The sequence below is a fragment of the Morchella sextelata genome (genome assembly GCF_020137385.1).
Source record: "Morchella sextelata strain SCLS chromosome Unknown scls_17, whole genome shotgun sequence".
In the NCBI taxonomy this organism is placed as follows: Eukaryota; Fungi; Ascomycota; class Pezizomycetes; order Pezizales; family Morchellaceae; genus Morchella; species Morchella sextelata.
In genome coordinates, this window is record NW_025408632.1 from 1,285,900 (window position 1) to 1,298,504 (window position 12,605).

Here is a 12,605-nt window from a genome sequence, read left to right on the forward strand (position 1 = left end):
ACAACCCTCCAATCCTCTAGATCATTTTACATCATTGATATATGGGGCCATAATAAACATTCCTTTCGAAAACAATAATCAACATAAAAAACCCCGTTCAAAAAAGATAGTCCCAGTCTACACAAAAAGCGCATATTCCCCAGCACCTAAACACCCTGCCCATTCCCAGTCCCATTCCCAGTCCCAGTCCCATTCCCATTCCCATTCCCACTAACGCAAAACCTACAAGACACCGTAATCTACCGCGCCATTGGGCGGGATGAAGATCGCCGACATGCTCTGCTTCGCATACTCCTCCACCCTATGGGAGAAGATATACTGGTGCACCTCCGCCGCTACATCCTCACAATCAGCCCCGACCCACACAGACAGCGACCCAAAGGCAAAATCAAAGCTCAAGAGACTTACCAGAATATCCCATTCCCTTCCTCGCCATTCCCAACTTCCTCGAAAAGTCCTGCACCGTCTCCGCCCTCTCCTTCCTAACATGCTGATAGACCTTCAACCTCGCCTCGACGCTCTCCGACCTGGCCCCAAGCGGGAACAAGATACCGAGGGCTGCGCCATCCTCGATGGACTGCCCGCCGCCCTGTCCGAGATGCGGCATCATGGGGTGGCATGCGTCGCCGAGCAGCGCGAGACGGCCCTTAATCCATGTTGGCAGCGGCGGGAGTGTTCGGAGCTGCCACAGTGTCACGTCGCCCTCCGAGAGGTGGGTGAAGATGCGCTGGAAGCACTTTGCGTAGTCCGTGTAGACGGACGTAAGTGAGAGGATGTTAGTGGGGGTGTTCCATGAGTCTACCACGGCCAGTCAGTCAATACAAGTGCTTCAGTATGACAATAAAACAAGTAAGCTGGATAAACAAGCCACTCACATCCCTCAGCCTGATCCGTTTTTTCTCCGTCCCTGAACTCGTCGGGGTGGATGCACACAAAGTTCATCAGCTCCCCATTACGGCACGGGTACATGACGATCCTGCGATCCTTCTCGAACGCAATCTTCATCGCCCACTTCTCCCCGCCGTCACGATCGGGCGTACCGAACTGTGCTGTTTCCGGGTCGGTCCGGAGCTTCGCGGTTGGGATCACGAAGCGGAAGGCGGAGAAGCCGGTTGGCACTGCGGGGGTGGTGTCGGGGAAGACTAGTTGGCGGATTTTGGACTACGAGATGTTAGTTATTTAAACGGTAGGTGAGGATGATTGGGGCAGTACGTTGATGCCGTCGGCGCCGACAATGAGGTCGCCTTTGGACGGGATGGTGGAGGGACCGGTGTGGGTGATTGTGCCGGCTTCGGCGTCGACGCCGGTGACGAGGGTGGAGAGATGCAGGATGCAGGGGGGGTGCGGGGAGGTATCGGGGGAGAGCGCAAGGTGCTTGAGCTCACTGTGCAGGTCGACACGGTGGGACAGATACCATGGCTATAGTGAGATGGTGTCAGTAAATTTCCGATACCATACATTCTACTACAGTAATTGTAGTGAGGAAGGGCTTCTCACAGATCCGTGGGATTTCTTCGCATCGGTGTTGTCCATCGTGAATACTGTTTTCCCGCTTCCGTCAAGCATCACCGACTACAATGCCGTCATATCAGCTTTAATTCATCAATGAAAGTCAGGTCTCGAGACTCCATACAAACGAGCACTCCACTCCACTCATCCTCTCCTCCGAGTATCCAAACGACCCTAGAACTCTAGATGCGTTCGGCCCCACATGGATCGCCGCGCCAACCTCGTTCGCAAATGCCGACTTCTCATACAGCTACTCAACTCAACTCAATTAGCCATATTCCAGGCCGCTACAGATGAATCCCGGAAAAGAATGAACTCAATCAATCGTACATGGACAATATGCCCCGCCTTCCTCAACGCGATAGCAGCCGACAGTCCGCCGACTCCAGCGCCGATGACGAGCACCGTGAGCGCTCCGGCAGGAGGCACAGACGCGGTCGCCGGAACCCCCGCTGGCAATTCTGTCTCTGTGGGAATGGTAGCGCTTGGGGTTGTCATATTGTTTGGTGTTTTTGCTTGGGCTTTGCTTGGGCTTTGCTTGGGCTTTGCTTGGGCTTTTTCTTGTCTGGTTTAGTATTTCGAAGTGCTTGGATCTCTTGGTGTCCCAGCTAGCTAAGAAGCTTGCCTTTTAAACCTCTCTCTTCCTCTCCGGAGAAAAAAAAAGGAAAGGGAAAAGAGGGGTTCAGCAGAGGCAGGCATGATTAATGCTTACTATGGTGAAGATCTGATGTCCAATATGATTGATGTGATGTCTGTTGTCGATTAGGTTTAGTAACTCGGGGCCAATGACCGCGGCAGGTTCCGTCATGGCCTATGTGTTTGAAAGTGCCAAGGATTAAAGGGCATTTGATGAGTGATCACTACATATGTTTGTTTCCTTATCTCTGGGACGTCGTTGTATGTAGCTTGCTTTGCCATGGTTACATGGAATGCTAGCTACATTACATGGTCTGTCTTTGGATCTAAAAACATCGCATCGACAGATTATTACAAGCCTGAAATCTACTATTCCACGCCTTATTTGGGCCATCTGACAAGAAAAATTTTACAAACATAGCCAGTAGCTAATAATGCCTCATGCGGGTAAGGGTTGCTGTACATACATGTAGCATACCTACACCCTCCAATTCTTTTGCAATCTGCACTTGTTGAATCGGTACGAGTCTCAAAATACGAGACACAAACAAACCCGTTTCTGGCTAGCTAGGTAGCTAACCCGGCTGAAAAAAACACAATCCATCGCAAAAAATCCGAGTGATTCTTTGTGTCCTCAATCGTACCACTATTTTGCGCCCCTCCACAGTCTCGGCAGTAAGAAAACTATAGCATTTATTTATAGGGCATAAACAGATGAGGTTTAGATCGAATTCTCTAAACACTTTTACTCCGAGTCCTCGACGCCTTCACACAATCACTTACCCAACTACTAGCAACTCCCGGATCCAAGTCAACATCATTGAAATGCAAAAAAAACAATTACCGTCGTGTTTAATATCATCGTCGTCCCCATCGATATTTCGACTTCGCACGTTATTGGGCGCGCATGCATGACCAAGAATTCTACAGCTTGCGGGGAATAAACACGTAATCGAGCAAGAACCTCCTCCAATAGCAAAAAGTATTCATAAACCCCTCTCTCGCTGCTGCTGCCTTATCAGCCACCAATAGATACCTTAATTCGGTGAGGAATGCGGTGGTGAGGAATGCGGTGGTTCATTTTTCGAGGAGAAGTGAGGATGAGTGGTCGCAGATGTTCGGCCTTGGCCGGATCCGCGGACAACCTGGTGCCGGATCCCCAGTACCCCTGACAGTACATAGAGAGGGAGATCAGTGGGTGTTGTGTTCTAGAATACCACCACCACCACTGTTGCGCCATCCATCTGGCCAAGAAGCCAGTAAGTATGATATGCAACAACGCAGCTGACTTCGCTGGGCCTTACATTTAAGTGTGTAGTTTTCTGTTTAATTCTATATATTTACACCTGCACTCCCATCCAGAGGTCACTGAACATCTGCACTTCCTCTTCCACTTCCACATCCACTTCACTCCCACCAAGACTCACAAACATATATAACCCCCTTTCCTCCGCTCTCAAGTATACATACCGTGGACAGAAAAGCTTGTTAGTAACATTCCCACCGAGTGACACCCCATGAGTCCCCACCGAACGAGCCGCCATGCCGCGGAACATCCCGAGGCCGGCCGCGCCTTTTTTTCCCTCCTAGCTAGCGCATGCAAGGGGTGTCGGTGATTGGGTTAGGGTTTTATGTTGTGGTAGTGTATGTAGTTAGCCTTGCTTAGTGCGAAGCTATGACGACGTTGCCGGATTGGGGTGGATCGTGGTTCTTGCGTCGTGGTTGGATGCCCTTTTTCTTGGATGGGTTTGGGAACCTCAGTGGTGGCCTTTTTGCATACTCATGTCCAGGCAGCTTAGTAACGAGGCCTGCCATGTGATTCATCGTGATGGGCGTTATAATTTGCCCTATCTGGATCCTCACAACTGGTGACGTCTTGTGTCTCGAAAAAAAGATTGAATACCTAGGCCTAGTAGCTAGCTAGGTGAGTAATTAGGTAGTTGTGACGGCAACTATACTACATTCACCCACCTGTATTTGGAGATTCAACAGGTTGAGGTTTTGTTCAGCAGGATGGTTATACGAAAATCGTACATTCGTACCAATAAAAATATACCATCTCGATTCTCAAAAGAAAATAAAAAAAAAAAAGAAATGAAAAACAATAACTCCTAACCCGTCCCTTCTCCCAATCGATAACAAATAAAAACAAAACTCCTTTTATAGATACCCCGCCTGGCCTTTCCAGCCCCGATGTTGTTGTGCTCCCCTTCTAGTTGTGAAATTTATGCCCCCAGATAGCATGACAAAAGTAGTAGGAAACCCTAAGAAACCCCAGCTAGGAGGGGAGGTAGATGGTAGTAGCCATGCAATCAATGGAAAGAATTAAAAGAAAAACCCATGAAAAGAAAAAAAAAACCCCCAATTGATAAAGAAAAAACCAATAATATAGGAGAAGAGGAAAAGTTAAAAGAAGAAAGAAAAAAGAATTACAAAGTGCGTTAAAGATGCAGATTTCCAAAATCGTGTAAAATAAAAAAGAAGATAGGATATAAAAAACTAGAATCACCTTATAAACAAGGGTTCTTAGCCTGTGGTGCTTTTGAAAAAAAAAAAGAAGTAAAACCTAGGTGTACTCAGTAAGTAGACGTATATATCTATACGCCACTTCTGCACCCATTATCTGAATAAGAAGGAAATATTCCGATATTCAGGGTGAATCAATCCGAGTCGCCAGCCTCTCCAACAGTCACAACATTCATCCTCAAGATGACCATTCCACTGGATCCAAACATTTCCTTTCCGGAAGGCTTTGAAGTTGTTGTTGTAGTAGTAGTAGTAGTCGCAGTCGACTCCGCCCTTCCCATAATTCTCCCGCTCTTTCTGGTCTCCACGACCTTTTTCGGAACGGCAGGCTTGTTTTTTGACTTTGGAATAAGCTGTTTTCTAGCCACAGCCCTTCCAAACTCCCAGTCAGCGTCGATACGGGCCCGGGCCTTTTCACGGCGCTGGTCGTAATCGGTGACGAAATCGTCGGGGATTAACCTCTTTTTTGAGATTGATAAAGCGATATTTTGCGGTTCAGGAGCAGGTGCATAAATCAAGCCGCATCTGGCCTGATGTGAGACTTTATTATCGCTATGATAATGGCTGGAAATATCCAAAAGACCTTGCCAAGTCCTAGGCACCTCCGATTCGGAAGTGATGGAAGAAGTGATGCCATAATGAGCTGGACGGCCACCATCAGAAAGTTGAGAGGGGCCGGTATCAGATCCGATACCGAAGGCATAAACGAACCAGTTCTTGCTGTTTGTTTTGTATTTGGTTGTAGGATACTTAATTTCATCTTCCTCGATGGAAGTAGTAATGGCAGGTGTGATAGTAGTTTTTCTATCAGTGGCGGGAGTGGGGGATGATTTCTTATGGAGGAGGGTAGTGTTGAAGTAATGAGATTCCATGCGGAGCTTCTTCTTTGAACGGTAGGATGGGGCAGGGGTAGGTGCAGGGGCGGAGATGGGGTTTGAAGACATTTTTATGCTATGAGGGGGCAGACGTATTAAGATCGATCGATCGTAGAAAGAAAGATCTTATGGGAAGAGATGATGTATGTTACGTGGGGAGTATATGTGAGTGTATGTAAGTATGTATGTACGTACGCGGGAAGACAGTACAATACAGACAGGCAAACAGAAATGTGTGGTGCTTTAAGAGTGGAAGACTTGGGATAGGATAGAAGTGAAGTGAGTGTTTGGTTGTGGGGTTGTTGTGTGTAGAGGAAGAAGTAATGGAGGGGTGGTGTGTATGTAAGTAATTTCAAGTAACAATAGCGTGTGGCCAAGGGTTGAGTTTGTGGAAGGGTTTTTTTCTTTTCTTATAAAGCCCAGTAGGGAAATCTCGGGGAGCTGGAGATGAAAAAAAAAGTGGTTCCTGCAGCGTTTGCTATGCTCTGCTAAGGCTGCGTGTTCTTCTTGATTTCTTTGCAGTGAGTTGTCTGCTGTGTGCAAGGATTTCAGTCTGAAAATCAAAAAAAGACTTACAGTTACTTGGTAGCTGGTTGGGATGTAGGTATGCGGTTCAACTTCGAACGGTGGAAGAAGAAGAGGTTGATCAAATAAGAATAAGGGATAGGGGTGATAGATGCTGCAGATTATTTTGCTGCTGCTTCTCTCTTTTTTTTTCTCTGCTTCTACGTACGCGTTATTCAACGAAACGGGTGAAGCTGATAGAGATGAGGTGGTGAAAATCAGAAACCCCCCTGCACCGTTGGAACTCAAGTGAGGTGGTCAAGTCAAGCAAAAAAATGAGGGAAGAGAGCCGCGTCGCGTGGCTACATGCTTCACCTAACCTCAATCCAGCTCTCTCTTTCTCTCTATCTCTTTCTCTGCTTCAACGCAACAAATATATCTAGATCTGGAAACAATTTCATGCTATGACATCAAAGCTCATTACATTATATCATCTAAATTCTAGCTTCCATCATCTCGCTGTCATGTCTGTCAGTCTTGTTTCACATACCCCAACTCCGTCTTTCCCCTCTCCCCTTCCGAAACGCAACGGTTTCCTGGCAGCGGTTAAAATATGTAGATATTTTATTTCCAATGGGACCTGGCATGGGCCCGGGTTTTATTTACGCAGCTTCATCTTTCTGCGTGCGTCCCTAAAAACCCGATATAACGGTAGAATTGCAGCAGCGGGTAACCATGGTATTCAGCCTCTATCTAAACCTTCCTTCCGAGCAAGAGACCCAAATTCAATGGATTGCATGATGATATGACGCCCGGGATGAAAGTGAAAAGATTTCTATGTAATTCTAGCTTCTTTACCATAGACGGGACCACTCTAAAACTCCGACCTCGGGTGCATTCGGCATCACAGAAGCTTTGGTATTCTGTAGATCAAAACCGGATTCTTAATAGCGTACCCGTGGATAGCTTCATCAGGCTACCAAAATAACGCACACATCCCACTTTGTGAGACCCTTGATTGTATATGGTGGGGTGACATCTAATTCACAGATACAAGACTGTCTATTGTAGCATGTTGTATGTAGCCTGATCATGGCCCACAAAAAAGGGAGATATACATATCTGCTCATGATCACTCAGTGCGAGATACGTTCCTAACACCATGGAATTGTAGCTTCTCAGTCGCTGTAATAAACGGCCAAGATTGAAAAGTGGCAAGGCTGCCTTCCGTCGTGAATTGCTCTTCTTTCCGTACCGGAAATGTTATGGCACAAGGACGGCGCTAGCGGTAAAGAGAGGTGGCCAGGCTAGAGACTACATGTAGAGTTCACAAAGGATGCCTGGAGTACGTAGTCTGAATCGAAACGACACTCCCCCGGTAGCATCTACCTGCTCTAGAACGGTTTCAGCCTCGTTCTCCTACACCAACCAAATCGTGTTTTATATTCCACCTCGAGCTTGATGCTGATTTGGTGCATGGATCCATCCATCACGGCGTTGACTTTCAGCATCGAGAGGATGAAAGCTCATCATCTATCAAACTAAGGTATCCCGACAGCAACAGCGGAGCCTCTAGGCATCTCGCCATCACAAAGAGTGGGTGAAAATGGACCGGCCCGTACGTCCCCATGCTCGCCTGTTTACCTTCGGTGCAAGGTGTGTAGCAGGTTGACTGAGCATGAGACTGTTGACTAAGGCATGTTTCAGCATCTATCGACGTCCTTATAGATAAGCTAGATATTCAACTAAGTGCCCTAGATACACGGTCTAGTTCATCCATATTCTCAATTCTTGAGTGGAATATAGACCTTCTTTCTCCAAGCAGCAGAACCGACCAGAGGAATTTGCGGGAATTCAGTTCGCTGTTCACGATATGTGGGCTGCTCTCAACAAGTCGGGCCATTGACACAACACAACTGCATGTATCAAAGGGTAACGACATTGAAGGGTGAATCACAAAGGTAGGGCCGTTCGAATTAAAGTTGTTTCTTCCCAGCGCTGATTCTACTTCGTAGTTCTGGAACGAACCGAATCCCTGCATAACGAGCCAGGGTTTAGCCACACCTTGCTATCAGTAGCCACCCTGACAGGGCTTGGCTTAAAGCTGTGCAATTCGAAACCGAGTGATCATTCATGAACAAATTTGATTGATTGATTGATTGTTGGTTGGTTTATGGATTTGTTCGTTCTACACATGCAACCTTTCGGTGACAAATTAGGTTGATTGATTGATAATTGATTTTATTCATCGAGTACATGCATGAATAAATTAGATAAGTTATCGTTAAGAATTAATTATTCTACAGAACAAGGAAAGAAAAAAAAGCGAAATCCATCATCTACTCGTGCACAAAAAAAAAGCCATTATGAGTACAAGAAAAGAAAAACCGGCCTAAACTGGGACTTAGTCCATAGCGAACCTTCCCAAGAACTTGAAAGTCTTGAGACCCTCCTCAAACTCATCTGCAATACTCTGTGCAGAGGAGTTCGCATTATTCACATATACACCATCCTGCTTCTCAATCGAATTCACCTTAAAAGCCTCGCTAGCAGTACCAATCACACCAACCGGCTTTCCGTACAGGAACGCATCACGGACGATGGAAGCTGGGCGCTGAGCCGGGTACAAACTTGACGCCTTGGAGGAAGGTGCAAAGAGATCCTGAGTTCCATCAACGACGATGATACCATCGAAAAGTACAGCATCAGATGCTGAGTAAGTCTGGTCGATGCCCTCCTGAATGACCTCTCCGATGATGACCGGGTTTGCGCCCTTCTCCTTGAATACCGCAGCGATAGCCTCAGCTTGAGCAATCGAGGCAGAGCTGGATGTGCTGGCGAGAATACCGACCACAAGGGTAGCAATGGTAGGAAGGGGCTCAGAGAATACAGAGACACCGGATGTCGTGTTGTCGTGGTAGTACTTTGAGTCAGGCTCCGGCGCAGCAACTCCAATAGCCATGGCGACACGCTTGGCGAGGTCGTTTGAAATCCTGTTAAATTGAGCAATTGCAGCTTCGCGGACTGCCATGGATGTGATCTTTGAGAGCTCAAATCGGGCGGCGTTGACAACTTGCTGCTGCTCGGCGGGTAAAAGGGAATTGAAGAGGAGACGGGGCTGGGTCCAGTAGTCAAGGAAAGTAGGAGAGATGTCACGGACGTAGGCGGCGTCAACAATGCGGCGAGCGGGGGCGGAGAAAAAGCCGTTACCGTCCGTCTGGTTGGCCTCCTTGGGGGAACCGTTGTTAAGGCTGTTTACGCTGTAGGCAATCTTGTTGAAGGGGATCATCATCTGCCCGGCGCCGTCACGGTTGTTGTTGTGGACAGGGACATGGGGACGGTTCTGTAAGTTGGAAGTTAGTACTAATCTCCCGCCAATAACAGTAATTTTTGCTACTTACAATCGGGAGCTGCTCAAAGTTGGGACCACCGTTACGGTTGAGCTGAGTATCAACATACGAGAAGAGACGTCCTTGAAGGAGTGGGTCATCGCTGAAATCAATACCACGGACAACATGACCAGGACAGAACTGATACCAGTTAGCTATTAACTCTTCAAGAAAAGATACAGGGAGCGCAGAAAGTGTACCATAGCCTGCTCAGTCTCCGCAAAGTAGTTCATTGTGTTCCTGTTCAAGACAATCTTTCCAATTGGCGTAATCGGCACCAGCTCGACTGGCACAATCTTAGTCGGGTCCAATAAATCAAAGCCAAATCTCAAAACATCACTCTCGTCCATGATCTGCACACCAACTTCCCATTCCGGGTAGTTCTCGGACTCAATGGCCTTGAAGAGATCTTCACGGTGGTAGTCGGGGTTCTGGCCATTAAGAACTAGAGCTTCCGACCACACGAGTGATGCGAGACCTTGCTTGGTCTTGAAATGGTACTTGACGAGCTTGGATTCACCGTCATCATTGACGAAACGGAAGGTGTGAACTCCGAACCCATCCATATGGCGGAAGGAGCGCGGGATACCGTGGCCGGAGAGTGCCCTGAATAACAAATAATTAGTCACCCGATGAGACATAATAGATTTTTTGAGTAAACTTACCACATGAGAGTATGCATAGTGGACGGATTCTGACTGAAGAAATCCCATGCCGTGTCGTGAGCTGTGGCTGCCTGTGGAATCTCGTTGTTGGGCTGCGGCTTCACAGCGTGGATAAGATCGGGGAATTGCATGGCATCCTGAAGGAAGAAGACAGGGATATTGTTGCCGACAATGTCTGGGAGGGATATACATTAGTTACTGGCGATCACCCACGAAAAACAATCTTTGTTTGATAGGGTTAATTCAAGGAGGAAAGGTAAGGGAATATATGGGGTACAAACCATAATTCCCTGCGTCAGTGTAGAAACGCAGCGCAAATCCATGGACATCTGTTTGTACAATTAGTATCTGGACGCAAGGAGGTCAAGACGCTAGGATTACACATACCTCTCACAGTATCCGCACTACCGCGAGATCCGGCAACTGTTGAAAACCTCAAGAAAATCGGGGTTTGCTTTCCCTCTTTTCCCAAGAACGACGCGGCAGTGACGTTGGACCAGTCGGCATAGGACTCGAAGTATCCGTGTGCACCAGCACCACGAGCGTGGACTAAACCATAGTGTGAGTAGGACAACTACAAATAAGGGATTGAATTATCAGTAGGCTGGATCGTCATTACCTGCACGCTCAGGAACACGCTCATGGTCGAATCTTGTGATCTTGGTCCTTAGAACAAAATCTTCCAAGAGAGCCGGTCCTCTCTCGCCAGCCTTCAATGAGCGTCGGTCCGAAACGGGAGTGCCAAAATCGGTGGTGGTGTAGACATCCGTATCGTCGACCACGAATTGATCGAGGAAGCCATCGTCACCTGGAAGACGATCTCCTTCATTGTCACGCTTCTTCAAGCCTGCACCGCCGTCCATGAAGGGGCAAGCCGCATGGGCAAGCAGCGCATTGAGCAAGGTGTAGGTAATGATTGAATGCTTCATTGTGAATTGATGTGCAAAATCAAACTGCTGTGAAGCAAGAAAGGTGGGTGAGGGAGCAGAGGTGAGGTGAGCCGTGGGTTTATATATATTGTTACCTTAATTCACCTTACACCTGATTGGGTGAGTGAGACAATGGGGGGAGACTAGTTCTGGTCCAGCGGGGTTCAGTGCACCTAGCGTAGGTTGGTAGGTTGGCTCGTAGAGTACGTACAGAATCACGAGTCAACTAATGAGTGCAAATACATTTCTCAGCTTAGGCAGGATTAATACAGCCCAGGCTTATGGGCTTACTTTTGAGATGTTTTTACTGCGGATTATTCTAGCGGCCATGGCCTAAATTGAAAACATCGATTGATAGGGTGTATGCACTTGTCTAGAATTCCAGGTGCTGTAATCATCCGCTTGGCATTTCTCAGCCCTGTTACCTTATTTGCTACCGAACTAATTTGTTCCCTGTTCTGTGCGTAAGGGGGGGGAAAAAAGAATGTATATAGGTAAGATAATTATATACTTTCCAAGACTTTAGTACGGATCTCCTAGCTATCAAGGTTTGTAATACCATAGAAGGCCTGACACGGAAGAGTCGATTAAAAGATGAAAATTAAAGTGGATATCCACTTTGATAATTTTCATAAGTTATGAATGATGTGTGGATGAGAAAGCACCCATATTCTAGACTCTAGCTTACGTTGAGTGAGTTGTTCATAATCCGGTATCAAAAGTCGTCTCCACGTACTAGTACCTAAAAAAAATAAGGGTCTTGGCGAGACGTTGACTGGCATTACCTAGGGCTTGGCATCGACCCTCTACTCTAACCAGAGTAAAGTAGGTGCTTACCCCGGGGGTTACTCCATGTCACCGCGGTGGCTCCGATGTACCGGGGGTTGAGGGTAAGTACTGAGAACCCCTTTTTGGGGAATTTTAAAAAGTGAGGGTTTGTAAAGGAATCTGATTGGGCTGATATAATTAAAATGACACTTGGCAGCCAAGCAGGTATTTGGACAGTCTACCCCGCAGCTTTTGCAACGCAACCTCCTCAACCTCTTTTCTACTCATGTTCTTTTCGAACTTCACCAAAACTTCTTTGATAACTTCGAATCAGTACTCAGGTGAACCTGTAAGCAAGGGCTATTCAGTGGTTATTTTTTTGTATTTTTAGGAAAATATTTGAATTTTTAAGTGAAGATAGATAAAACGTCTCGGTATTTTTTTCCACCATATAAATTTTGAGGCCAAGGCCAAAATTCATTGGCTGCTTTTGGTTACCATGGGCGGTTCCAATACAAAATCAACCAATCCTTCAAGGCGTCTCGGTATTTAACGTGCACACCCGGTACTCTAGGTATTTGTAGCTCCCTATGTTGTTGTGCATGTTGTACAACAGTTTTTGAACTGAAGTTTAAAAAGATTAATGGATATGGACAGGCAAAAAGGGGTCACCGGTACCACGGTACCCACGTAGAGTAGACATACTCTAAAACAGAGTATAAATAACAAATGGCGGTGATAGTCGATCAATTGGTGGGGTTGTACTCTAACTATTCTACACATGGAGGGAGTTCCGTCCGCTCT

At 46.9% G+C, this 12,605-nt stretch overlaps 3 protein-coding genes across 3 annotated transcripts; all 3 read right to left on the bottom strand.

Moving 5' to 3' along the window:
* Window positions 1-222: 222 nt before the first annotated feature.
* On the bottom strand, window positions 223-2,007 carry H6S33_004440 (uncharacterized protein; the record flags this gene model as incomplete). The annotated part of the gene is made up of 7 exons (XM_044835801.1): window positions 223-335; window positions 409-798; window positions 876-1,161; window positions 1,213-1,419; window positions 1,498-1,572; window positions 1,634-1,759; window positions 1,840-2,007. The coding sequence occupies 7 exons, from the start codon at window positions 2,005-2,007 to the stop codon at window positions 223-225; spliced, it is 1,365 nt and encodes a 454-aa protein (XP_044691178.1).
* Window positions 2,008-4,805: 2,798 nt separating this feature from the next.
* H6S33_004441 (uncharacterized protein) lies at window positions 4,806-5,615 on the bottom strand (the record flags this gene model as incomplete). Its single annotated transcript, XM_044835802.1, has 1 exon — window positions 4,806-5,615. The coding sequence occupies one exon, from the start codon at window positions 5,613-5,615 to the stop codon at window positions 4,806-4,808; it is 810 nt and encodes a 269-aa protein (XP_044691179.1).
* Window positions 5,616-8,454: 2,839 nt separating this feature from the next.
* Window positions 8,455-11,033, bottom strand: H6S33_004442 (uncharacterized protein; the record flags this gene model as incomplete). The annotated part of the gene is made up of 7 exons (XM_044835803.1): window positions 8,455-9,393; window positions 9,452-9,580; window positions 9,640-10,045; window positions 10,105-10,279; window positions 10,386-10,433; window positions 10,492-10,653; window positions 10,724-11,033. The coding sequence occupies 7 exons, from the start codon at window positions 11,031-11,033 to the stop codon at window positions 8,455-8,457; spliced, it is 2,169 nt and encodes a 722-aa protein (XP_044691180.1).
* Between the last annotated feature and the right edge of the window lie 1,572 nt (window positions 11,034-12,605).